This window comes from Podarcis gaigeae (assembly GCF_964106915.1).
Source record: "Podarcis gaigeae genome assembly, chromosome: 7".
Classification (NCBI taxonomy): Eukaryota; Metazoa; Chordata; class Lepidosauria; order Squamata; family Lacertidae; genus Podarcis; species Podarcis gaigeae.
Window position 1 is genome coordinate 13,869,102 of NC_139683.1, and position 27,659 is coordinate 13,896,760.

Below are 27,659 nucleotides of genomic sequence, written 5' to 3' on the forward strand. Positions count from 1 at the left end.
CCGATTGGAAAGGATCCAAATGGTCCGCATCCTCCAGGCGTGCCTGGAGTTGTTCAGCAACCACACGCTCTATCACCTTGCCCAAGAATGGAAGATTTGAGACTGGGCGAAAGTTGGCCATACTGGCCGGGTCTAAAGATCTTTTTTTAAGAATCAGTTTAACGACCGCCTCTTTCAGCGGATCTGGGAATGTTCCCTCACAGAGGGAAGCATTCACCACCCCGCAGAGCCCATCGCCCAGCCCTTCCCGGCTTGCTTTTATTAGCCAGGATGGGCAAGGATCAAGGAGACAGGTGGTTGGTTTCACGCGTCCAAGCAGCCTGTCCACATCCTCGGGGGTAACGGATTGAAATTGATTCCATGCAACTTGACCAGACAGGCCTCTAGCACTCTCCCGCCCCAGCCCTGCTCCCATGGTGGTGTCTAGCTCCTTCCGAATATGAGCGATTTTATCTGCAAAAAACTTTGCAAAATCGTTGCAGGAGATCTTGGGGTCTTTACAAGGCCCCGGTGGTAAAGGTGGTTCCGTTAAATTGCGGACCACCTGAAAGAGTCTCCTGCTACTATTTTCTGCAGATGCAATAGAGGCGGTGAAGAAAGTCTTCTTCGCCGTTGCTTTCGCCACTTGGTAGGCTCGACGTTGAGCTCTAACCTGTGTCCGGTCAGATTCGGAGTGAGTTTTCTGTCACCTACGCTCTAGCCGTCTCAGCGATTGTTTCATCGCCCTCAGCTCCGAAGAAAACCACGGGGCTGTCCGGGCTCCATGCAATCGGAGAGGGCGCTTCGGAGCCAGGCAGTCAATAGCATGAGGCGTATTCAACCCGAGGTATGACTGTAGAGGTTAGCTGTTTTTTCCTGGGGAGTCGTGATGGCTGCACGTTCTCCTAGGCTCTGGGGCAGCTTTTTTTTACTTCATTTATTTCATAAACATTTCTACACTGCTTGATTGTTTTTAAAAAAGAAAAACACCTCAAAACGTACCATTGGATACCAGTTTTGGGGGAACAAGAGCAGGAGAGGGGCTGTTGTCCTCATGCCAAAATTCCTTTCCCAGAGGAATTTTGTTGTGGAATCGGGATACTGGAGTAGATAAGACCTTTCTTCTGATCCAGCAGGGCTCTTCTTCTTGTTCTTCTGCCTAATAATAATAATAATAATAATAATAATAATTGAAAGGTAGAAGTTCTTGGAGAATCCCAGCCCACAGGAAGCGAAGTTTCGGTAGATTGCGTTAAGGGTGGCGCATGACTGACGGATGTCCGTCAGGCTCCCTGCTGGGTCCATGCACAGGGACTTGTGTGTGTGTGTGCGCGCTTATTTGTGAAATGGAGCAAAGAACTGCTCCTTTTTTCTTTTTGCGAAGTTGACATTGGCTCCGAGTAAGGAAAGCCAGTCATTTGCAAAAATCACTGAACAGGGGAAGTTAGCTGCTTGATGTGCTATAACAATCCTTTTGTTTAGTAGGCGTTTTCTTTTCTCCCAAAGGATGTTTAAAGGGCGGAGAGATGATTTTAAGATGAAGGTGTGGCTGCTAATCCAGGATAAGGCTCTGATAAGCATAGGTTTGCGAGCGTATTTTGTAAGGATGAATGAGCGAGGCAGAGAAACCCACACGCCGCTGAATTGCGTGTGGGCGAAAGAGCAGTGAAAAAGTGTGTTGGCAACAAGTCATTTGCTTAAAACCATTTTGGGGAAAGACCCCAAAGAATTGTAGTAGTGCTGAATCTGTCCTGAGTGTTTGTGGCTTCATACTCGCTCTTAAATACTGTGGTACCTCGGAAGTCGAACAGAATCCGTTCTGGAACTCTGTTCGACTTCTAAAAGTTCGGAAACCAAGGCCTGGCTTCTGATTGGCTGCAGGAAGCTCCTGCAGCCAATCCGAAGCTGCGTCAGACGTTTGGGTTCCAAAAAACATTTGCAAACTGGAACACTCACTTACGGGTTTGCGGCGTTCAGGAGCCAAAATGTTCGACTTGCAAGATGTTCAGTATCCAGGGTACAACTGTATTGTGTTCCTATCTAGAGATGCTTGTGGTTCTGGTGCATGTAGCTAGACCATATGGCTATTGAGAGGGGAGTGGGCCAGTAACAATGGAAGTGTATTCCTTCCAGGGTTGGAGAGTTACAGCACCTGCTGTGGCTGTAGAGACCAATATGGGAGAGACACACGTTTTGTTGCAGTTGGGGCAGATGAAGGCATCCGGAGTTGGCCACAGGTCAATCTTGTGCCAGAATTGGAACCTTGGTGAGTGGGTTTTTGTTTTCCTTGTGCTGTACTGCTAACCGGCCTTTGCCCATGCTGGTTGCAATGGTATGGAGCCTCTCTGGATTAGACCACCTCTTGCCAGTGCGCAGTGGAATGTGAATCTTGCTCTTAGGTTGTCTCTGATCATTGAAAGTTTCCACGAGTTCTAAGTGGAACTAGAGCAAGTATTCTGCATGTGTATTTATCCACTCTGCAGTTCCTTCCTTTCCCTCCTCCTCTTTCTCTCTCTCCCTTCCACATGCTTTTTAAGTAGAAGATATTTTTGCCAGCGCATTGTGTTGAGCCAAAATACAGCTGATTGTTCACTTGTTTGAAGACCAACTGGTCTTCTTTGCTTTGCTGTTCTTTGCCATTACAAACAGCTGCACTGTGTTCCTTCTCGGACTTGCAAAGAGGGGAGGTGGGGGGGGGGGAAGAAAGAAAGAAAGAAAAACCCCTCCTGATTTTTATGCTCTGATCTTGAGTGTTGATCTTGGAAACAATCAACCCGGCAGCTGTCAGCACATTGGGGTTTCTTTAAACCTATGGCAGGACTGTGTAAATGGGTAGCTATTTATAGATTTTAAAGCAGTTGCTCTGAAAGTGGGAGGCAGGCTCCCTAAGGAGGGGGAGACGGCTTCCAGGGGCTGATCTCCACCCCCCCACCCCTTCACACACTCTTATTGGCCATTTGCTTGATCCAGGAGTGTTACCTTGTGTTCATCCTTAGAGGTATGGACCAACGAGACAGCTGTTGGGGAACTTTTTACCCCTCCTTAAAGTTTTTGCTCTGATACCTTTTGAAGGTAACACTTAAAACAATATGTCACCATGCTCCAGTCTCGGAGACAAAATCCTTTTGCTACCTGGCACATGAATTGAGCTGTGTGATGCTGATGGTCTGCAAAAGGGACAAAGGGAACAGAAAAGGCAGAGAACACAATAATCCGTAAGTTTTCCCCGCTGGTTACCTGGAGGTCACCTTGACTGCAAGGAAAGTGGTTAACTGCAAGCCATTTTTGTTTTATTTTTCTCAACCAATGGCTTGCTGAGTCTCCCATTGAATCTCTCTCTTCCTGGTGTCTCTATTTGCTGCTGTTTGCAGGTGTAGTACCTGCAGTTTTCCCTTTACCTGACCATGTCTGCTATTGCCCCGTTTCCAACCAACCTGTTTTCTTATGATGAAGCAGCTCTGTGAATCTCCTCCCGGTAACCAGGTGTGTCCCCAACTGAGCTTACATGTGCCCAGCCACCCAAGTGCTGTTTTTTGATGGGACTTGCCATCCAAAACAGTTGGAGGCTGCCAGAGTCCCATGTGCACTATATGTTTACGATATACGATATCTTTATTGTCATTGTCCCATGCAGAACAATGAAATTGAAAAACTACATAAAACTTTCAAAACCCCCTAAAAACTCTGAAACCCCATTTTAAAATACACTATACTATAGAGACCACTTCACTTATGCTGCGTTTAGAAGCAGAATTGCAGTTGCGTAGAAACTGTTTCTCAGGCGGCTAGTCCTGGTCTTCATAACCCTGTACCTTCTTCTAGAAGGCAGAAGCTGAAAGAGATCATTTCCGGGGTGCGCACTATCCTGCGCTATCTCTGCCGCTTTCTTATGGCACCTGACAGCCTAGATACTGCTCTAAACATCTATGGCTTCTCCCAAAGAATGCTGGGAAGTGTAGTTTGCTAACAGCACTGAGGGTTGTTGGGAGACCAGTACAGTCATACCTCGAGTTGAATGTGCTTCGGGTTGAGTGCATTCAAGTTGTGCTCCGCGGCAACCCAGAAGTAACAGAGCCTGTTACTTCCGCGTTTTGCCGCTCGCGCATGCGCAGAGGCTCAAAATGACATCAGGCGCATGCGTGGAAGCGGCGAAATGCGGCAGACACGATGTATTGTGTATGATTCAATGGGAGACTCGCATCCCGAGGTACCACTGTATTTCTCTCAAAGAACCACACTTCCAGAGTTGGGTTAACAGTTGGTCTCTCTTCCCAAGGAATTATGGGAATTCTAGCTCTGTGAGGGGAATTGGGGCCTCCTAGCAATTTTCAGCACCCTTATCAAACCACAGTTCCCATGATTCTTTGCAGGAGACTGGCATGAGCATCCTGCAACTGTACAGTGCAGATTGGACCCCAGCTGGGTGAAGACTGCTGTGAAATTAGGGTGGAGGCCTTCTGCATCCCTGGAGCTGAGCTGTTGAGTTTGCGCAATATGGCTCGGCTCCTAGAACCAGTCAAGCCCTCAAGATGGCTTCATTGCAAGGGTCATGCAGGGCAACACTATGGGAGATGGTGTAAAGGAGGAGCAATACAGCAGGTTACCCGTTGCTTAGTAGCTGTGTGCAAGAGTCTGACAGCAGACCTATGAAGCTGCCTTAGACCATTAGACATCGTCAGTATAGGACCTCCCTACTGCAGACTTGCAGGAGCAGACCCTGGTCTCATTCAGTGGTCTTTCTTGGTCCTGAAATCCTTTTAACTGGAGATTTTGGGGGTTGCCTGCAGCTTTCCTTAGGTGGCGCATGTGCTATGGGCCCTTGCATTTGCCACATGCTTACACTCAGTGTTGTGAGAGCACATGGCATCACCATGGAGCCGTGGTGAGTGGCAGGTGTGCAGCGCAGGTGGCAGATCAAGGGGTGGTCTGGCACGCCCAACAATGAGAACCCAGAGCACACATGACACAGCCTTGGAAAGTCACATTGTCATTCGGGAGCCTGTTTGGGCAGTGCTGTTTTAAAAGCTTTCCCCTCTTTCCAGTCAGGCATGACGCCACAGGTATCGCAGAAAGGTTTTGCGGCATCGTAGCTCAGCAGGAAATTTGTTCTTCGCCGCGGAACAACATTACCAGCTGAGTCAATGTTTAAGGACGAAATGTGTGTATAATTGTGCACTGAATACCATTTAATACAGAACATGCGTTCTTCAGTTCACTCATTCTTCAACTCATTTCTTAGGACGTGGTGCTTTGGAGTAATAAAACCAACAGTGCAAAATAGGCTTGTGTATATATAAAAAAATCCTATCTGTTAATTGCAAGTTGGCTGTTGCAAAACGATAGAAACATTTTGGGCATTTGACCAGTTGGAAAAGTGAACTGAGTGTTCAGATATTAATGAAATAATGGTCTAGCCATTTTAAAGTATTCACTTTATTACTAGAACCACCCAGGATGTTGGCTTTCCTTGACTTTCCATTATTTAGGCTGCAGTCCTGTGCACATATACCGGGGGTGTAAGTTGCATTGAACACAGCAAGGTTTACTTCTGAGTTAATTATGTATAGAATTGCACCATTAGTGTCTTGCTCACAGCAGTATTCGGGTTTTTAAAATACCTCCGACTGTTTCTTTATGTTATTTCCACAGCAATTCCTTTTCTAGACCCGTCTAATCCCAACAGGAGCTTCACAGAGCAGACAACCAGATTATAGGGCAGAGAACTTCCTGGTTCCTGCCGCCAACAAGGAATCTTCATGGGCGCTCCTAGGACATGGCTATCGCAGCTGATGTCTGCTTTGTGTTCATGTTCAGTGCTCGCCTTCCATTGGAGCAGGTGGCTGGTGGGACAGAAGAGCTTTGCTGTGCTCCAAACTCCTTGCTAGCAAACGACACCACCATGAATTAAAAGCTGTAAGCGGACACCTGCCTAGTGACTTTTTTGGCTGCAATGGAACATCTGGCGATTCACTCATGGTCAGTTAACCAAAACAGGGAATGCAACTATATTTTGGTCCACATAAACTTGCCTTCAACTTGCCACTTGGAACCTGTACTTTGGGTCACTTGAGTGGTTGTCCCCACGACTGCTGCACTTGAAGAGTCTTCTCTTGGACATAGGAGGGTTCCATGTGAGATTTGATTCTTAAAGAAGGTCACAAGCAGTTCCTCCAGAGCCCAGTGTAAAACGTAAAGGGACCCCTGACCATTAGGTCCAGTCGTGGCCGACTGGGGTTGCGGCGCTCATCTCATTTATCGGCTGAGGGAGCCGGTGTACAGCTTCCGGGTCATGTGGCCAGCATGACTAAGCCGCTTCTGGCGAACTAGAGCAGCGCACGGAAACGCCGTTTACCTTCCCGCTGGAACAGTACCTATTTATCTACATGCACTTTGACGTGCTTTATCCGGGATGCAGAGGGGTAATTAACCTCAATAAGTGACCCTATCAAATACTGGCTCCTTCTATGTGTCAGAAACCTCATGCCCAGCATTGTCTGAGAATTCTAAGAAATCAGTGGTTACCATCAGTGCAGTTTTGAAAGGTTCCCTCTGCCATCTTGATTCAAGATGGCCTCCAACTGCATCCAAACACACACACGAAAACCTGTTCCTTGATCTCAGGAAGCAGCATGCAAAATCTTGTTATGGTATTTTTAAGAAGTGAAATGTAGTTAAATTGAAAGCACTATTCACAAACTTCGGGCAAGGTAAACTGTCCCAAAATGGGCACTTTCAAGGATGGGCAGAATCCTACCCCTAAAGGTAAAGGGACCCCTGACCATTAGGTCCAGTCGTGACCGACTCTGGGGTTGCGGGACTCATCTCGCTTTACTGGCTGAGGGAGCCGGCGTACAGCTTCCGGGTCATGTGGCCAGCATGACTAAGCCGCTTCTGGCGAACCAGAGCAGCGCGTGGAAACGCCGTTTACCTTCCCACCGGAGCGGTACCTATTTATCTACTTGCACTTTGACGTGCTTTCGAACTGCTAGGTTGGCAGGAGCAGGGACCGAGCAAGAGGAGCTCACCCGTCGCAGGGAATTGAACCGCCGGCCTTCTGATCAGCAAGTCTTCGGCTCTGTGGTTTAACCTTACAGCCCCGTGTACAACCCACTTAGTATGCAGAAGGTCCTAAGTTCAATTGCTGGTGTCTCCAGGTTGGGCTGGGTCTCTGCCTGACACCTTGGAGAACTTATCCCTGCCAGAGTAGTCATTTCTGAGCTAGGTGGATCATTGGTCTGACTCAGTTTTACGCAGTTCCTTGTGTTCTTTTTTTTTGGGGGGGGGGTAATTTTTAGGTGACGCACTCTTCCCTGAGATTATCCCAGTTGGCTGTGGTATCTTTATTTACACCCAACCTTTCTTCCAGCATGGAACTCATGGTGGTATACACCAGGCAATTTCTTACCCAGACACTGACTAAACTCACACTTGCTTAGCAAGGTAGCTGCATTGTATATCCCTCAGACCATGGCTTATGCCGTCCGTTGGCGAGGTTAAGTGGAAAGGATGTACCTTGGATTTTCTGAAAACAGGTGTTTGATGAGTATAGTTGGGGTTGGGGCATCAGAAATGACTTTCTCATAGCTCTTGCATCCAGCAGAACCTAGCTACAGTGGTACCTCAGGTTACGTACTTAATTCATTCCGGAGGTCCATTCTTAACCTGAAACTGTTCTTAACCTGAAGCACCACTTTAGCTAATGGGGCCTCCTGCTGCCGTCGTGCCGCTGGAGCAAGATTTCTGTTCTCATCCTGAAGCAAAGTTCTTAACCCGAGGTACTATTTCTGGGTTAGCGGAGTCTGTAACCTGAAGTGTATGTAACCTGAAGCATATGTAACCCAAGGTACTACTGTACTTGAGCTGAAATTCAAATTTATTTCAGGCATGCAACCCTGTGCATGTTTACTCAGAAGCAACTGTGCTCAGTGGGACTTATTCCGAACATTAAGAATACAGCTCAAATTTAGGATATGAATCTTTCTCAAATTACTCTCTGTGTGTTTTCAGCTCTGGTTATCTCCCTGGAAAAGGCAGATGCGATTTTCGCACTGAACTGCTCATCCAAGAGAAAGGAACATAGTGTTTTGCAAGGGTTGTGTGCTCAGAGCTGCAGATCTTTCTACAGATTGGGCAGGGGAACGCTGTGGCATTTGCCCTTTGTAGCTGCGGACCTCTGGCTTGCCAACTGGCCTTTCCCCTTATCGACTGAAATGATTGTGCAACAGATGTCACTCTGGTTCAGTGAACCATCCTGTTGGCCACTGGAGCGGAGCATACCCTGACATGTCACTGGTCAAGGTTCCTTCTTAGGACATCATTCAGGTTATGCAGGCGATGGGCCCATGAGTTTCAGTTTTGTGCAGCAGAATTTTGAATCTGATCAGTGCGCTTGGGCATTACAGCTGGAAACTGAATCCTGGAAGAATAAGAAATGAATGCCCCAAAAGGGCATGTGCGAAGAGTGAGGATGGTACAGAGAGAAGCATTGCTGATCAGCCAGATCTTAACGATCTAGGCTTGTACCCTTTGGTTACTTGCTGAACTTGGAGGATGCAAAGTCAAAAAATAAATAAACTCACTGGATTTGATCACATGCATGCTAGTGAAGACCTTGTATGCTGTAGTGTATATGGGTGTGAATGGAACCACATGCACTTCTTAAAAGGGGGTTCATGGCCATAAATGGTGCTGTTTTGCAGGATGCACATTCATTGAGATGATATAAATATGTTGATATTGCAGCTGCTGCAGAGAGTTAGCCAGCTGAGGGTGGAGTCTCAGTCTCTTTCCTCCTTCAGTTGTGTACCACCTGCTAGCTTTGCTGCGAGGGTGTGATGCTCTGTCGACAGCCCAATGGGACAGAGGAGTCTTAGTAGACCACAGGCTTAAGACAAGTCCACAGTGCGATACAGCAGCTAATAAAAGCTAATGCTATTCTAGGCTGCATCAACAGAAGTATAGTGTCCCGAGTAATAGTCCCACCGTGTTCCGCCTTGGTCAAACCACACCTGGAATACTGTGTCCAGTTCTGGACCCAACAATTTAAGAAGGGTATTAAAAAGCTTTGTGTGCAGAGGAAGGCAGCCAAGATAAGGAGACCAAAGGGTTGGAAACCAAGTCTTATTTGGGTTGGGTGTTGGGTATGTTTAACCTGGAGAAGAGGAGTTATGATAGCCATCTTCAAATATCGCTTGGAAGATGGAGCAAGCTTGTTTTCTCCTGCTCCAGAGGCTAGGACCCCGAACCAATGGCTCCCAAGTTCTAAGTCAGGAGATTCCAACTGAACATCAGGAAGAACTTATAGATAGTAAGAGCTGTTCAACAGTGGAAGGGAGGTTGTGGACTCTTCTTCTCTGGAGGTTTTTAAGCAGAGGTTGGATGGCCATCTGTCATGGATGCTTTAGCTGAGATGCCAGCATTGCCGGGGGTTGGGGTGAAAGACACTTGGCGTCCCTTCTAGCTTTTAAGATTCTGTGAACTCTGTATGGGCCCTGTGATTGTGTGAGTATATGTATCTGTAAGGGAGGCACATAAAAAACTTTGTTCAATGAAGGTAACCGGATAGACAGGAAATCTGAGGATGACTGAATGAATTGCTGTTTTGTTTGGATGCTATGTTATAAGAGGTGGGGTAGAGGCTGGGAGGGAAGTCTCTTGCGACTTGCATACTTCATTGGCATTGCAAAATCATCAAGAGTTGACAGATCTCTTGCTGAGCCTGTAGCTTTCTTGGACCAGTTTCACGATCACCTAAATGTGGTTGGCCTTTGACAAAATGGTGTCTGTTTTAATAGGTCCCCAGGCTGGCGTCTCTTGGGAAGTGTGGAGTGATGCAAATTGCCCCAGAGCACTCTATAAGTGGTTTACAAAAAGAAAGAAACAATAAAATTATTAGTCTAAAAAAACCCAGGGGAAAACAAGTATTAAAAACATTCAGCAAAAGGTAAACTAAAATAGGCTAAAAAAAACCAGATGAAAAATGCAATTCGGCATTCTGCGTGTTTCGGTAGGCTGTGAGGCAGTGTGGTGTAGTGGTTAGAGTGTCGGACTAGGACCTGGGAGAACAGGGTTCAAATCCCCACTCAGTCATGAAGCTGATTGGGTGACCTTGGAGTCAGTCACCATCGCTTGGCCTATAGCCTACCTCACAGGGTTCTTGTGAGGATAAAACGTGGAGGTGGTGAAGGGTCCATTCCACCTTGCACTCCTTGGAGGAAAGGTGCGAAGTAAATGTAATAATAAAAATATAATAATGGTGGCAGGGAGTTTTGAATTGTGGGTCCTGCCTGTCACACTAAAAGAGAGATTTGATTTTTTTTTAAGTGCAGAATGAGTGTTAAACCATGCCAGTTCCACATACCAAAGTTGTATTGTATTGGGTAAGGCAATCTTTCAAATTAACTGGTTGATAATCCCATACAGGCCTCTTTCTTTACGTAAAAGACTGTACTAAGGGTCCTTTCCATACGGTTTTCGAACTTGGAGTTGACATTCTCACCAGTAGACTAATGGTTTGTGAACTTCATTAGTGCCAAGGTGACAAAAGCACAGCTTCAGCTAGCCAAAATTAAATTAAATATTGGGACACTCTGCTGCTGGGGCAGTTTGTGCAGTCACAGCGAGTACCAGAAAGCAGCGTCTGGGTGCTCTTGACAAAATGAGCACATTTAATTCTGACTTAAATTGACATGTCTGTACAGGGTAGTGTTCAGCTGCTGCACCCCATCAGTGCAGAGATCTCGGCTTGCGCAGTACAAATTTCCCCTCTCTTCCTTCCCCACCCTGTGCGTATCCCACGCTCTCTGCAAATCTGCTCCAGGGGGTTGGGAGAACCCCCTAAAAAAAGGGGGTGCATGGCGGGAGGAGAAGGGAAGAGTGGTCCATTGCATAAGTGGGAAATACTTGCGCAATGAGAGACTTGGTGCTACGTTGAAACCCACCCATGGTATCAGCCTCCCATCTTAAAATGCTCTTTCTCAGACAGGTGAACTAAGGCTTTAGCCTACACACTCTTTACCTGGGAGCAAATCCTGTTGAACTGAAATGGGGGTTGCATCTGAGTAGACACTTTCTGATGGTGAGAGCTCTTCGAACTGTAGAACAGACTCCCTTGAGAGATGGTCAGCTCTCCTTCCTAGGGGGTGGGGGGTGGGGTTTGAAGCAGAGGTTCGATGGCCACCTGTCAGGGATGCTTTAGTTGAGATTCCTGCATTGCATGGGGTCGGACTTGTTGATTCTTGCGGTCCCTTCCAACTCCATGCTTCTGCGCACACGATTGCACCGTAACGCATCTTCAGAGCAGCAGCCGGGTTTTGTTTTTACATTTCAAAGTACAGTTATACCTCGGGTTACCTTCGCTTCGGGCTGCATGATTTCGGGTTACGCACTGCACTGAACCCGGAAGTACCGGAACGGGTTACTACTGGGTTTCGGCACATGTGCAGAAGCACCAAATTGCACTTTGCGCATGCGCAGAAGTGCCGAATCGCGACCCACGCGTGTGCCTCCCGCACGGATCACGTTCACAACTCGAACGTCCACTGTATCTAATACTTCGCTTTCCTACAAAATATTGGCTCCCGAAGCAGCTTAACAGTACCAGGGGCCTGTGTTGCACCCAGCGGTGGGCAGGCTGAGAGAGAATCCTACCTGCCTCTTACTCTGCCTTTCTCAGAGATGGCAAAAGGGATTAAAAAAAATAAGAATTATTTTTGCATGATATGCTCAGTCTGGGTTGCCTTGCGTTTGGCAGTGTGATTTCCCCCAGCCGAGATGGATCACGTCATCGGCAGTAGCCCTGCATTTGAGCGCATGCATGAGAGCATTTGAACGATGATACATCTCTGCTTCACAAGCTGGGATTTGAATGAGTCTTTTGCCTGTGCACGCATGGCTCCCTTTCTGCGAGTCAGCTAGACAACCAGGAAGTCTTCAGGTAATTCTAGTTCCTGTTTCATCCAAACCAGGAAGCTATGGTTAGCAGGCTTTGCAAGAAGCCAGGGTAGTGTTCCTAAGCCGTTCATCATACATTTTTGCAGTTCAGTTCTATTTCGTCCAAAGTTACGGAAGACTTCCTGGTGGATTTGCCCCTTCGCATAAAGGTGCCAAAGACTGGTTCATACCTCTGCTCATTAAGCAGGGAGCGGTTAATCTGTGTGTATGATGCTGCCACAGCGGTGGGCAATGTGCGGCCCTCTACATAAGTTTACGCGGCCCTTGGCTTCTTTGGCCCCACCAATTTTGGATCCTGGCCCTGCCCTCGACTGGCTTCAACCTTGGCCTGTGGTTAGCTGAGGCTGAGCAGGCCTGGATAGGTTTGGGGGCCTGGGGAATCACCTCATGTAGGCCGCCTTGGGTTTCATGACGGAAGAAAGGAAACAAATAAAGCGAAATAGCTGCGGCCTTCAACAAATTACCCTCGAGGGAAGGTGGCCCTCAACTGAAAATCTCCCCCCTGTCCTGAACTATATAGCCAATGTTATGAAAATCTTGGCCTATACAAATGGACTGAAACCACTGTATTGCCCCTTGCATGTATTTGAGCTCTCTCGTGGAAAATTCCCTGGCTGAAATGATTCCTGTAAATCAGTAACTGTTATTTATGTTGTTGAGAAATCGGCTACTTTTCCATTCCTCCCAGTTAAGAGTTTTTTATGCTGCTTGGAAGTTTTTATTTTAAAAAACTGCCATCACCTGGTGCGATATGGGCCGCCAGTGGCGACTTATTTGTCCCATTTGACCAACCTGAATCAATGCAGGGCGCAGTGTTAGAAATTAGCTAGGTGCCAGGCGCGTTTTGCTACTAGCGTGGGTGCAGTTGCAGCTACATGGAGATGTCTGGGTGCAGGGTTGGCGACCGGAGTATAAAAACCTCTGCCTTGGTCCGTAGTTAATACTATTTCCATTTCTGCTGTGTGTGTTTCACCTCCTTGCATACTGGGACCAGTGAATTGTTGTAAGGGCAAGCGACAGTTGAGCAATGCGGTTGGGATCATAGAATTGTGGAATTGTAGTGTTGGAAGGGAACCCCAAGGATCATCTAGTCCAACCCCCTGGCAAATAGACATTCCGTCGTGGCGACTGTAAACCTAGGTTTAAGGTGCTGCTTGGCACCTAGCTTATACATGCTAGCGAGACTGAATGTCCTACAGGGGAGATTGCAGAAAATACACAATGCTATCTTGATTTTGCTGAGTGATTTTATTATACCAAACCTTACTGGAATCGTGTCTATATGCCAATAAGCGTTCGAGAATTGATAATACTGCCGTCACCATAGTTGAACCTTACAGTCTTTGTGTGAGCACAGAGCTTGTTTTCACTAAGCACCTTGCGTCATTATGAGAAATGGTGTGTTTTTTAAAGGATTGCTAAGCTCGCAAACCAGCCCTAGGTTTGAATCAGAACCAGCATGGGGCTGTTGGTTTACTCTCCCCTGCCTTCCATTCCCAAGGGCTCCGAGGAATTTACATTGCAAAACTTCTGAAGAGCTTGCTGGGGTTCCTGTCTGATGCCAAATGGCCAATGGCACTTTGTTTTCATTGCATCTCTGTGTTTTCCCTTGTTGACAGCTGCATTGAGTTTTTGCGGGGATGTGCGGGTTATAAATGTTTTAAATAAATGCATGGTTAAGAGTGTGGCTGAGCTTGTAGCTTCTGCCACACCCAGTTAGCTTTTTACAAAGCTCTAAAAAAATCTGATCAAATTCAAGGTATTTCATTCTGCATTTTTGTTTTCTCTCTTCTAGGGAAGCTATCCGGTTTGGGAAGATTTCATAAACAAAGCTGGGAAGTTGCAGTCTCAGCTTAGGTAAGCTAAACCCTCATTCCTCTCTTTCTGTCAGGGTTGCTCCTTTAATCCACTAAAATGTCTGCACTTCAAATAAGCTTGGACTTGGAGCGCAGATGCTTTGCTGGCTCTCTGCAAATGATAGTTTGCAAATCTGGAGACAGCTCCCAGAACACACACTCCTTTCCCCCTTAATAATAATAATAATAATAATAATAATAATAATATATTATTTATACCCCGCCCATCTGGCTGTGTTTCCCCAGCTACTCTGGGCGGCTTCCAATAAAACACTAAATTACAATAACTTATTAAATATTAAAAGCTTCCCTAAACAGGGCTGCCTTCAGATGTCTTCTAAAAGTTTGGTAGTTATTTTTCTCTTTGACATCTGGTGGGAGGGCGTTCCACAGGGCGGGTGCCACTACCGAGAAGGCCCTCTGTCTGGTTCCCTGTAACTTGGCTTCTCGCAGCGAGGGAACCGCCAGAAGGTCCTCGGAGCTGGACCTCAGTGTCCGGGCAGAACTATGGAGGTGGAGATTCTCCTTCAGCTATACAGGACCGAGGCCGTTTAGGGCTTTAAAGGTCAGCACCAACACTTTGAATTGTGCTCTGAAACGTACTGGGAGCCAGTGTAGTTCTTTAAAGGCCAGTGTTACATGGTCTCCTCCCCATTTGCAGAGCAAATTCCCCTTGTCTCGTTCCATAGTTTGGAATCAAACCTTCAGTGCTGTGGACCATGACTCCCGCATGAATGAAAATTTGAACCCTTGGTTTGATGTAAACTAGGAAGCTATAGTTACTCAGGAGGTTTGTGTCAACCGTGGTAAATACTGTGCAGAAGAGAGCGAGGCACCTGTGACTCTCCAGGGGGTATTGGACTCCAACTCCCATCAGCCCCAACCATCATGGCGAATGGTCTGGGAAGATGGGAGTTGGAGTCCCAGCAACATTTGTAGAACCACGGCTTCCCCAGCCCTGATGTACAATTTTGAACCATGGGCAAAGGCAAAGTGAAAGGAGAATTTGCCGGAGATCGTAGATGGGGAAGTAACATCCATTCCCATGGCTAGCTTTATGATTTGCAAACTATTGTGTCCAGAGAACCAGTGTGAAGTCTGCAATGTGCACATAGCTCTTGTTAGATTCTTTTCAATATTCTAGAGTCACTGTGCATAGCCCTCCCTTTGCCACAGCAAATGCTCTCCGCAATACAGATGTCATCTGGGTGTGGTCTTTTCAGAAACCCAGTCCTCCCATTGTCTGTTAGTATAATTTGGAGGAAATGTCAAGCAGACATTTCAAACTCTAGTTACTGGCAGGTACTAAAAGTGAGTAGTATATTCCTCTGGTTGTGCCTTGAAGATGCACATCCTTCCTCCAGTGGCTTTGCTTCAGGCCCTACCCTGGATCTGGATTTTGCATTTTTGATCTGGATATGATTTTTTCTTTTTTTGCAAATCCTCATCTAGACATTTTCTCCATAGCTTGCTTGGAAGAGAGTAAATTGAAAGCATTTTGCGGAGACCGTGCAGGTAGACCCCACAAAATGGCCCTCGCATTCTGTTTGCAAGTTGGTGCAGCAGTAAAGCTGTCCTTATTTGCATGCAAATTTGTTGAAGTTTCCACAGGGAGAAACAGAGTTGTTCTGTTCTATTCTTGTTTGATACAGGAAGCTTAGATTGGGCAGTTTATCTTTGACAATAAAATTACTCAGGAGATCGGCTTTCTACTTGCCCGTGTCTCTGCAACGTTGGGAGTGCGGTTAGCCTAAGATTCGGCTGAATTCTGTTTAACAAGTGAATAACAATCTGGTTTGTCTTGTTTTCTGCTTCGCGGTTGTTGATAATGCCTAAATAACCAGAAATGAGTATGCTAAATCTCACTTAGCCTTTCTTGAAGCAGAAGGATAGCGTTGACATTCATTCTTCTCTCTTTCCCTTTGTTAAGGGCTCCCAGCTCTGTACAGTTCATACCTATACTATTGATCAGCTGCTGGAGGGGAAGATGGGGAAGGGGCTGCAGTTTCCTTGCAGCTGAGCTGCACTCTGTCCTTTTATACCCTTGTTTCTGCGGCAGTGTGCCGTGAACAGTGGATGAAAACCTTCCCCACGAGAGCAACTTGCTTGGCATTCTGAGTCCTCTCTTGCTGTGAACCATTTTCCCTACAGCGGGTCTTGGCTAACGATTTCTTGATTCTCCAGTGGCTGCAAAGGGAGGGGGATTTTATGTGCGTCTTAAAAGTCTTCAGCTGACCTCTGAAACGCTGTGCATGTTAACCTTTCTATGTGGCTGTTTAGTGCCCAGGAGTGCTGGTGGTCTGAGGCTGTAACTTTGCTTTTAGTAGTAAATAAGAGATTTTTCATCCCTGCGATTCTCTGCTGCGCAAAGTGATTTTGGAAGGAGGGAGGGGGTGTTTTTGCAGGGGAGAAACAGCAGGCAGGGCAGGAGGTGCTTAACCCTTGGTCGTCGCCCCTGCTGCTTTCCCTTTTGCAACACCTCTCCATGGCTGCGTTTTGTCTTTAGGGTGGGATTCCGGGATGTGTTTGCAAGCTCTGGGGGGAAATTGTGTGTGCATATGTGCGGAAGGGGCAGAAATTGTAACAGAAAACTCCTGGATAGAGAAGACCTTCCCTTCTGCAGGTTGATTCTTCATTGCAGATGTTGTGGCCTCTACACCATTAACTGATGTTGGCAAGCATGGGGTTGCCCGCCACAGACAGGTTCCATCTTGAAGAATTCTTCATTTTGAACCTGTGTTTAGTTCATTTCTCTCCTGCTGCTGTGCCCTTGTTTTTAGTTTCTCCCCAAAGTCATGTCCCAGATTCCTTTTTAAAATTTAAATCTGAATATGCAATTAATTTAGAGAAGGAAGCACTTCAGCACAAGTTTTTGAGGTGAGCAGGGTCCTTAAGACCTACTTATTCATGAAGTGCCGGCTATATTTAGGAAGCCCGGATTTACATTTTGTTTCTTGCTGAGAGTAAGAATCTGGGGACCTGCTGCAACTGGATGCATTCTTGGAAAAGGGAATAAAAAGGCCATTGTGTTTGCAAGCCAAGGCAGCTTCCTGGGAGTTCTGTGTGGAAGGAATGCTTGGCTTCTGTGATGAATCTGTACATCTTAAGACTGAAAGTGATGGGGGTGTGTGTGACTGTTTGAATGCTCCTCCAGCTGTTGTTCCTGTGCATTGAACTATCATGTCAGGCTAGAACATTCTCCCCAGGCTAGTTATGAATATAAATAATGAGGGAGTCATATTTTTGAGCAGGCTTCCTCAACCTAGGCCCTCCAGATGTTTTTTTTTTGGCCTACAACTCCCATGATCCCTAGCTAGCAGGACCGGTGGTCAGGGATGATGGGAATTGTAGTCTCAAAACATCTGGAGGGCTGAGGTTGAGGAAGCCTGTTTTTGAGGGTTACCTTACCTGAATTTTGAAGTGGTCCAGCCCAGCAACAGATTCATCCTTGTGTGATACTGCTGATCATGTTTTTTGGTCAGAGGAACCACTGATACCACTTGCTGGTTTTTTTTAAAAAAAGGGAAGAGAGAAAGTCCAGCTGAACTCTGTTCCCCCTTCCATTTTTGAGTTGGAACATTCAAAACTAAGCCTGCATGACTTTCCCTGTTGGGATGCACATGGTCTCCAAATGCAAACACACACACATCAGCTTTTTAGAATTGTAGAGTTGGAAGGGACACCCAGGGTCATCTAGTCCAACCCCCTGCAATGCAGGAATGGAGAAACTGTGCAGGGCGTCCAGTGTCAGGTGATCTAAGAAGAAGAAGAAGAAGAAGAAGAAGAGTTTGGATTTGATATCCCGCCTTTCACTCCCTTTAAGGAGTCTCAAAGCGGCTAACATTCTCCTTTCCCTTCCTCCCCCACAACAAACACTCTGTGAGGTGAGTGGGGCTGAGAGACTTCAGAGAAGTGTGACTGGCCCAAGGTCACCCAGCAGCTGCATCTAGGGTGGACTCAAGCTATATTTGTGCTCTTACTCCCAAAATACGAAATGCTGCCCCTCTAGAGATGTGGAGGGGTGGGGAATCCGCAGGAAAAAATGGGGAAAAAGGACCCTCAAAATATTTTCCCCACAGGCCTTCACATCTCTAGTACCCCCTCCTCCTGTAAATTAATATGAGTGCAGTAAACCAGGAAGTTTCCCAGTATAAGCACCATTGAAGCCTTGTGCAGTTCTTCCAACAGGGCCTGCATTGGAGAATGACCTGGCAGGTGGCATTGCATGGGCTAGAATTCTTTGTTGATGCGCCCAGATTCACCTGCATGAAGCAGCTGTTGCCCCTTGCCCCATGGTAGGGCCACCTCCTGGGGTACTCTAAATGTAAAGTGGAGGCCCTATAAGCTTTAGAATACCTGAAGCCGCTCTATAGGGACGCGGGTAGCGCTGTGGGTTAAACCACAGAGCCTAGGACTTGCCGATCAGAAGGTCGGCGGTTCGAATCCCTGCAACGGGGTGAGCTCCTGTTGCTTGGTCCCTGCTCCTGCCAACCTAGCAGTTCGAAAGCACGTCAAAGTGCAAGTAGATAAATAGGTACCGCTCCGGCGGGAAGGTAAACGGCGTTTCCATGCACTACTCTGGTTCACCAGAAGCAGCTTAGTCATGCTGGCTCCCTGGGCCAATAAAGCGAGATGAGCGCTGCAACCCCAGAGTCGGCCACGACTGGACCTAATGGTCAGGGGTCCCTTTACCTGAAGTCGCTCTGCAGTGTGAGCAAACAGATATGTCCCTGCCAGGGATTTGTGCCAGGCTCATAAGCTCCTGAAGGGCTGGTCTGCTCCCTGTCTGTATCCAGCACTGTGCCGTTGGTTTGCCTGACGTGACACTAGTGGGCATTTGCATACATTTTGCTAGATACCGCTTCACCTGTAGTGTGAGAGATAAGCCAGCATTGATCAAACGAGTACTGGGCCCATTGTGCAGGAGTCTGGTCAGAATGCTGCCCTTTCCTGTTGTTATATTTCTTAATGCACAGCACTCTTGCTTGTTCTTTTTATCCTCAGAAGAGATCTACGAGGTCTAAGCCTTATCCTCAAAGGCTGTTTTTCCCAGCTTTGCTAGACTGACCATTTATTTCTGGGAGCAGTAGTGTTGATAGCCTTCCTTTTTCTTTTAAGAGACAGAAACTTGCTCCGTAACTTTGCGCCTCGAACATCCATAGGTGGCCGAGAAGCAGGTGCTGGAGATAGTATAGTAAATTCGCCTTTAGGTCAGGTATTTACAAACCAACAGCATTGGGAGAGGATTGCGTTGAGTCTTCAGGGTACAGCTTAAAGCAATGCCTAGCCATTTTGGTGCCTCCCGCACGATTTGTTGTTGTTGTTGTTTAGTCGTTTAGTCGTGTCCGACTCTTTGTGACCCCATGGACCAGAGCACGCCCGGCACTCCTGTCTTCCACTGCCTCCCGCAGTTTGGTCAATCTCATGCTGGTGGCTTCGAGTACTCTGTCCAACCATCTCGTCCTCTCTTGCCCCATTCTCCTTGTGCCCTCCATCTTTCCCAACATCAGGGTCTTTTCCAGGGAGTCTTCTCTTCTCATGAGGTGGCCAAAGTATTGGAGCCTCAGCTTCGGGATCTGTCCTGCACGATGTTGAATTACAGTTCCCAGCACCAGCACCATGCTGACTGATGGGAGTTGGAATCTCGCAACATCTGGAGGGCACAGGTTGGCTATCTGCGGCTCCAAATATCGTTTACAGTAACCCCTTCCCTGCACTGTTTAAAAGCTTGAGAATTGTTTTTCTCCCTCTGTGTATTAAAGCACACATTCAAACATGATGAAATATGGTTTAGTTGTCAAACATGCCACTCAAATCCAGTAATTGCTTGGATTTGTAATTCTGTGTTCTTCCTTCTCTCTTCTGTCCAACGACTGCCTCATACTCTACATGAGTTTTTTTATTCAAGTGTAGACTTGGCTGGAAGTTGGGCTGATGTTGCTGCAAAACTCACATGATTCTTGCATTCATGCCACGATTTTAGGTGCTGCTCTTCTTAGATGTACACCCCCAAAAAACTAATGAGTGTGGAGGATGCTGTTGATAATAGTTCTTCACTGCATATCGGAATAATTATTTACCTTCCTTCATTCTTCAGAGCGGAAACGTTGAACCTGTAGCCCTCCAGATCTCTTCTTGGACTCCGAACTCTCCACCAGCTCCTGACAAGATGGCCGGTGTTCAGGGATGATGGGAGGCTGGCTTTCCAGATGAACTACATATCCCATCATCCCTGCCCATTGGCTGTGCTGGCTGGGATGAATAGGAGATGTAGTTCAGCAACAGATTAGAAGCTTTAGAGGTCCTCCCTCTCTCCTTTAGAAGCACCACCTGTCTTTTTGTTGTTGTTGTTCAAGTAAACTCTGTAAGAAAATAGGAGAAAAGCAAGTTTTCTGTGGTGCCATCCAAAAGCAAGAAAGGGATTTAGGGTACAGTCATACCTCATGTTACTTTTTTTTCAGGTTGCGTCCCGTGGTGACCTGGAAGTACCGGAAAAGGTTACTTCCGGGTTTCGCTGCTCGCGCATGTGCAGTAGTGCTAAATCGCACTTTGCGCATGCTCACAAGTGCCAATTCCCATCTGCGCACTTGCGCAGATACGGTGCTTCAAGTTGCAGGCTTTCCATGTTGCAAACGGGCCTCCGGAATGGATCCTATTCGCAACCAGAGGTACCACTGTACAAATAAAGCTGTGAGAGTCCTTTTTGTATTTTGTAGGAGCGCAAATGAGGAGGTTGTTGTTGTTTTTCTTTTCTGTTTGCAGTGCTAATGCATTTTCCTTCTTGGTGTGCAGAGTTCTGAATAAGCTGTGTCTCTCGGTTTCTAACGTCACATTATCTGCCTTGTATTTTAGGACAACGGTGGTAGCAGCGGCGGCGTTCTTAGATGCCTTTCAGAAAGTGGCCGACATGGCGACCAACACCCGTGGTAAGCAGATGTTTCTCTTAACAGCCTTTGCTAACCTGATGCCCTCCAAATGTTTTCGGCTATGGCTGGTGGGCGCCAGGTTGTCGAAGGAAGTTTGGCGAAGGCTGAGTTGCGTTTTATTCTGTTGAGCAAAATATTATGTGATTTTAACATTAGCAGGCTCTCCCAGTCTCTCTCTCTCTCTTTGAAACCCTGCCAACAGCCAAATCTGTTAGGCATCTGTGAAATACTCCCCCGTTCCCTCAAAAGTGTGAATATGTACTACATGAGCAGAAATAATAAATAAATAAAATTAATAGACGGCTTGGAAAAAAGCCGAAAAGCCAGAAACCTGTCATTGAAGTTTGACTGGTGTAAATAACAGGCATGCTGCTGTATTTCACTATCTGAACAGTATCTCAGTCCAAAATGAAAAGGGTGGGTTAGTTTTTTTTTTTTAAAAAAAGGTGGATTTACTGAAATACATTGGAGCGTGTTATGAGAGCAGAATGCAGATGTGTTTTGCAGCTTTGCGAGGTAAGTCTGCAGTTCATTTTACTCAGCTATGCTGCTCACGACCACCTGAAAGGAGGAGTAAAATACTGTTTCCAGTTTACAAAGACTTTTGTGCCCAGAGCTAATTACTTACTCACTGTAGAGGAGCGGCTTCTTAGAAGCTTGGTGTTTTTGGCAGTCTCACACTTGGAAGCCGAAGCCAATTCTGTATAGTTTGGCAAAGGTGACGGTCTTCCAGGGACCTTTCCTTTCCAGTTTGCAGTCTTTACTTACACTGTGAGGCTTCTGCTGTGTATGTATTCTTAATTTGCTCCAGAGGAATATATCTTGGCTCTGTCAGAATCATGGAATTGATAACCCAGGAAGAGACTCTTAATCACAAGGTCATGGGTTCGAGTGCCACATTGGGCAAAAGATATCCCTGCATTGCAGGGGGTAGGTAGGAGTAGATGGCCCTCACGGTCCTTTCCAACTCTGATTCTCGTATTTGAAAGGTCTAGTTCAACCTCCTGCAGTGCTGCGTGGATTTTCACCATCATTTGATTACACCAGTGTCTTGTTTCCTGCTTTTCAGTGGGTAGGTAATATCCCCCATTTGGGGTGCCTGGCGCAGTGCTACAGAAGGCCACTCAGGGGAAAACTATAGATTCAGCATCCCCTGCGTTACACGTCTAAAAAAAATGTATGTGTGAGCCATGCATAATTATTGGCAACGCAACTTTTGGCTACAGTGGTGCCCCGCAAGACGAACGCCTCGCAAGACGAAAAACCCGCTAGACAAAAGGGTTTTCCGTTTTGGAGGCGCTTCGCAAAACGAATTTCCCTATGGGCTTGCTTCGCAAGAAGAAAGCCCATAGGGAAATCTCCGGGGACCTCTTTTAAATGCTAGCGGTGGGGAGCAAAGCCTTCCCCCCCCTCTGGCCTTCAGAAGAGGTCCAGGAAGGCCGGCGGGGGCCGAAAGGCTTTGCTCCCCACCGCCAGCATTTTAAAAGCAGTCCGGGATAGCAGGGAAGCGCTTCCCGCTATCCCGGATGGCTTTTGAAGGCAGGCGGCGGGAGCAAAGACTTTTGCCCCCCACCCGCCTTCAGAAGAGGTCCTGGACCTCTTCTGAAGGCGGGCGGGGGGTGAAAGTCTTTGCTCCCCCCTGCCTGCCTTCCCGGGAGAGCTGTCCCGGGGCGATTTTAAAATGCTCCCGGACGGCTTTTGAAGGCAGGCGGGGGGGAGCAAAGACTTTTGCACCCCGCCAGCCTTCAGAAGAGGTCCTGGACCTCTTCTGAAGGCTGGCAGGGGGCAAAAGTCTTTGTCCCCCCTGCTTGCCTTCCCGGGGGCTTTTAAATCGCCCCGGGACAGCGGAGAAGTCTCTGCTGTCCCCGGAAGGCAGGCGGGGGGAAGCAAAGACTTTCGCCCTCCGCCGGCCTTCAGAAGAGGTCGGGGGACAGACTGTCCCCGGACCTGGTCTGAAGGCGGTTTCCATAGGAACGCATTGATTGATTTTCAGTGCATTCCTATGGGAAAACGTGCTTTGCAAGACGAAAAACTTGCAAGACGAAAAGACTTGCGGAACGAATTAATTTCGTCTTGCGAGGCACCACTGTCTTCTAATATTCCTAACTAAGCGGCATGTGTGGCTGTGGCTGCAAAAGTGTGTAAAAAATAAATTTATTTCGTCCACCACATTACCTCAAGGAGTAGGGCCCTTCCAGATGTTATTGGACTACAACTCCCATCATCCCTGACCATTTCCCATTCTGGCTGGGACTGATCCAACAACATCTGGAATGTTGCGGGTTAGCAACCCCTGACTTAGAGCTATGGGTGGTGGTGTAGTGCCATTCCTCCAGATGTGGGAAAGGGACGTTGCAATGTCCAAAGGCATTTCATGGTGATTAAAGCGGTGGTTGACAGTGCTGCCCTAATGTTGCATCTTGGTGGGGCCGTCAGAAGAAGGGGCTGGAGGTGGAGGAGAGGTAGATGGGCCTCACAGCTTGCTCTCTTGCGCATGTTTCTGCCTCATGGTGTGTCCTGAGCAGTCATGTTTAGCAAGGCCCCCTGGAATACCCTGGGCAAAGTAGCCCCTGCCAAATCATGCCTCAGGTTCGCAATCGTGGCCTGACACTTTGTACTTTTCTGCTTGCGTTTGGGAACAATATCCGCTGGACAGTATTTTGGTGCTTTGCTTTGCTGCAGAGTAATCCCAACAAATTTAGTGCATGTATTCCAAAGCTGGTGGCTTTGGTCCAGGCATAGGCAAACTCAGCCTTCCAGATGTTTTGGGACTACAACTCCCATCACCCCCAGCTAACAGGACCAGTGGTCAGGGATGATGGGAGTTGTAGTCCCAAAACATCTGGAGGGCCGAGTTTGCCTATGCCTGCTTTAGACTTTCTACTACATTACCTGTTTCCCCACCTTAACTTGTAAGATGCCCTCTTGCCAAAAGGTGCCCTTTAGAGATGTGGCAGGCATCTCTCCCCCTCCCTCCACCCCCTACGTTGCCCCCAAACAAACCAGACTGGGGAAGGGAGTCCAGGCACACTCCTAAAACAAAATACAACAGCATATTCTGGGCAAACCCTCAAAATGCAAAGCTCCTGGTTTATTGTCGTCTTCAAAATATTGGTTTCTAAGAAGCAGCCTTTGCTGTTGTGTTGTTCTCGGAATAAACTTAACACCTGCGGGAGAGGAAGAGGGGCGAGAATCCTTGAATTAGGCTTTCATTTAGCCTCTGTAGAAAACGGGTGAAATACGCCCTTATTGTGATCTGAAAAGGCCCCATTTGGCGCTGCGACTTGCTTTCAAAGTCTAGCGAACGCTGGGTAAAAATAGAGCAATTAATTAAGAGCCGAGTTATTTAATACTGCTCTAATGGTTGAGCCAGCTGTTCGGTTGTAGCGTTGATGAGGAGAACTGCTATTTTAAAAGCATGTAGTATCGCACAGCCAATGTTCACGTGCAGCAGAATTGTGTGATGCGGATGGGGGTTTGTGTATGCATGTTTGTGTGCGCTGCAGGTGAAAGGATTCCATATTGGAATGTTTTCCAACACACAAAATAAATAACTTTCTACTTGCAGAAGAGTAGCTCATCTGAAAAGCAGCTAGTTTAGAATACTTTCTCTCCAATATGCTAGCTCAAGGGCAGCCAACGCAGCACCTTCCAGATGTTTCATACTATAAATCTCACAAACGCCATCCAGCATGGCCAAGGGTTCAATGCTAATTGTAGCCTACAACATCTGCAGGGCACCATATTGGTTTCCCTTGTACTAAGCTGGTTGATATTTGTGGAGAAGCATTCTGGTGTATAGGGGAGTAGCTGAAAAAAACCCCAAATCTACCAACTACTTTGGTTTAAGTTGATAGTAGATAGGTCAGGCATCCCCAAACTTGGCCCTCCAGATGCTATGGGACTACAATTCCCACCATCCCTGACCACTGGTCCTGTTAGCTAGGCATGATGGGAGCTGTAGTCCCAAAACATCTGGAGGGCTGAGTTTGGGGATGCTTGACATAGGCAGACGCGGCTATAAAGCCTGGGACACAAATTTCCATGGCCCTCTAGTGCCTATGGTGACTCATTTACCGGAAATAATGTATTTAGCATTAATTCTGGAAGCGTGAACTCAATTTTGGCCAAACTTAAGCCTCTGGGAGAACTGAGTGTGCACTTTTAACTACTTGACATCTCAGTGGAACCATAACTTTGAATAATGCCTCCTGATAGCTCTGAGCTCTGGCTGTTAGTGTGTGTCTGATTCCACATGTCTGTGGAATGTCTCTGGTGAATCTCTCACTCAGAAAGGATTGCTTCACATGCACACGCTGAGAGTCCCTATCGGAAGTGACTACCTTCTAGGAATAGGCGCCATCCCTCCATGAAAGTAGCTGGGCTTGGTGATTCTCTGCACATTGGCATCTTGCTGGGTGCAAATTGCTTCCCTGAAGCGGTTCTTAGCATGAGGTTGCAATAGTGCCAAGGTGATGAGGATGCCCTGAGTGGACATAAGCCACATGCTGCTTTTACTTCAAACTGACTCCCAATTTACCCAGCACGTACACCTGCCTTGAGGCAGGGCTATTCCCCAGGTTGCATGCTTTGCATGCGTGTAGCAACGTGCCACCTTAACCTATGCGTTGCTCCTATGCGCCTCCCTTCCCATTCTTGCGTAGCATCTCAAAGGAAAATGCAACGGTCCAGCAAGTGTATCATAGGAGCCTAGGAAGCCGCCTTATACAGAGTGAAACCTCTAGTCCATTTGGGTCAGTATTACCTGCACAGACTGGCAGCGGCTCTTCCAAGATTTTAGATGGGATCTTCTCTAGCAGGAGATATTGGGGACCATCTTCAAGTAGAGCGGATACCTTACCACTGTTCTGTGGCCCTTCCAGTGGGGAAGAGGAAATGCGCAGGTGTGCGCGCATGTATGGCTGTGTTAGAAAGTGTCTTGTTTCGTAGCACAACGCAAAATGCTGACTCATGTGCCTAATTGCAGAAAAGGAAGGGAGGGGGCTTTCTTTTTAAATAATTTTTAACAAACCTAATGGAAAACTGCCTGGTTAAAATGTTTTTTAAAGCTGAATGCTGCCTCGCAGCATTATTATTTACGGGAAGTTTGCAATCTATTTTAAGGCCTGGCCATTCTAGCTGAGGGAAGCATTTTATCCCTGTCAGTCCGCAGCAACCCTCGTCAGCCTCCTTTTTATCAGTGCTCACTTTGCAGGAAGAAAACTGCTTCGTGTATAATACTTCCATGTACACATACTGTATTATTAAAAAGGTAACACACCTAAATGGAAAGCTATAGAGCTACTTTCAGTGTCCTGTGGCCTTTGTCTACTCTTGCCTTTCCCTCCTGCCCTCTTGAAAGTACATACAGTATTAGTATGAAGCAGAATGCTCCTATTCAACAGGAATTATAAGCTTTATCTTGTTGCTGCTTCAACATTTAACCAAGACAGAGACTGTCTTAGATAAACGGAAGCCTGTTGAGTTCCTTGGTCAACATGTGACTTGCTTTGTGTGCGTATATCAGCTACAGCTTTGTGAAATGATGAGTGTTTGGAAGATTTTATCCCTCCCAGTTCTACAATCCAGATTCTGTGATTTATTTCTTGATTTATTGACTGCCTTTTAGAACACAGTTGCACCTTCAAGGTGGTGTACGAGTTGTCATAAAAATTCAGCGATCCTCCTCATTAAACATAATGCAATCTTCAATTAAAACCACATTAAGCAACTTTAAAATAGAGCAGTAGCGAGGTTGCATTTTGCTTTGTGCGCCTTGCATTCCCCCATCTGCCCTATATGCTGGTCTTGTTCTTACATCACTACCTGAAAGGCATTGTTTGTCTTTAAAATAAGAAATGATGGAATTGTTGGGTAGAATCCCACCCAGTGCTGAGACAGTTGTCCTTCCAGCGCAAGGTTCTCTGCTCGTGCAGTAGAACATTCTCCCCTCGCACGCCCCCTAAATCTCAAACCTCTGGAGTAGATTTTGGGAAGATATGGGGCACACGGAGCAAAGTGGGATGGCAAACCTTGCGCCGACAGGACATGTTAGTACCATCCTTCCACAAGTGGGTCTAGCGCCACCGTTGCATGCTTTTTGTTAGTAGCTCAAGAAGACTCACACACTTTGGTTGGAATGATGTTATAAGAACTAGTCACCCCTGCAGAGAAAGTAGAAGGTGAATATGGAATGCGTTTTGATGGCTTAATTGCAATGCTGTTTGATTGCATTGAATGGTTGTACCCCTGCCTTGGGAGCCTAGGATGAAGGGGTGGGTAAGAAATGTATGTAATTTTTATTTTTTCAAAAATGTTTTGCACATCTCTCTTAAAGAAGAGGTGGTGATGCTTAATCCCCTGCGGTTGTTGCAATGCTCTGCTTCCATGTGTACTGCATTCTGATTCCTCATTGTCTTAAAGGGGGTCCTGTACCACTGAATTTAAGAAGACCTGATAAAATTGTCTTCCCTCCCCTCCAAATAAAGGGGAGAGATATCATGTTGACTCATTGTTTGGGAGCTCCTGAGATAAAGTTGGCGTTCTTTCAATGGACTGCATTAAACATTCATAGGGGAGCCTGAGAAGAGTATTAAATAGCATTGCCTCTTCTTTATGCTTCCTCTCCCCCTTCTTTCTTGCATTTTCAGGTATCTAAATTTAGGAGATATATAGAAATATAATTTGAGAGCTGCTGCTTACCCTGGAGCAAACAATTGATCTTCAAAGTACAATTGTTAACGAACCTTTCAACACCCCCTTTAGTCTTTTGATTTTTTTTTTCATTTCCTCTTTTCTATTGAAGTAGGTCTTTAAATCCCCCCCTTTCCTTTTTATATGTGTGCCGCTGATTGATAAGCATACAATTAGAATGGGCCTTAATCACACAGTGAATCACAAAGCACAATGCCTGGGTGGGCAGCCACCAGGCGATGAGTAAGTGGGC

At 46.8% G+C, this 27,659-nt stretch overlaps 1 protein-coding gene across 30 annotated transcripts in view; it reads left to right on the plus strand.

Annotated features, from left to right (window-relative positions):
- The window catches only part of MTSS1 (MTSS I-BAR domain containing 1), a 162,694-nt gene that overhangs the window by 9,569 nt on the left and 125,466 nt on the right, over nt 1-27,659 (plus strand). For all 30 annotated transcript variants that reach the window (XM_083749113.1, XM_083749124.1, XM_083749128.1 and 27 more), the window contains exons 2-3: nt 13,727-13,788; nt 20,640-20,713. In XM_083749113.1, the coding sequence (XP_083605239.1) occupies nt 13,727-13,788; nt 20,640-20,713 (136 nt within the window). The remainder of the gene's footprint in view (nt 1-13,726; nt 13,789-20,639; nt 20,714-27,659) is intronic.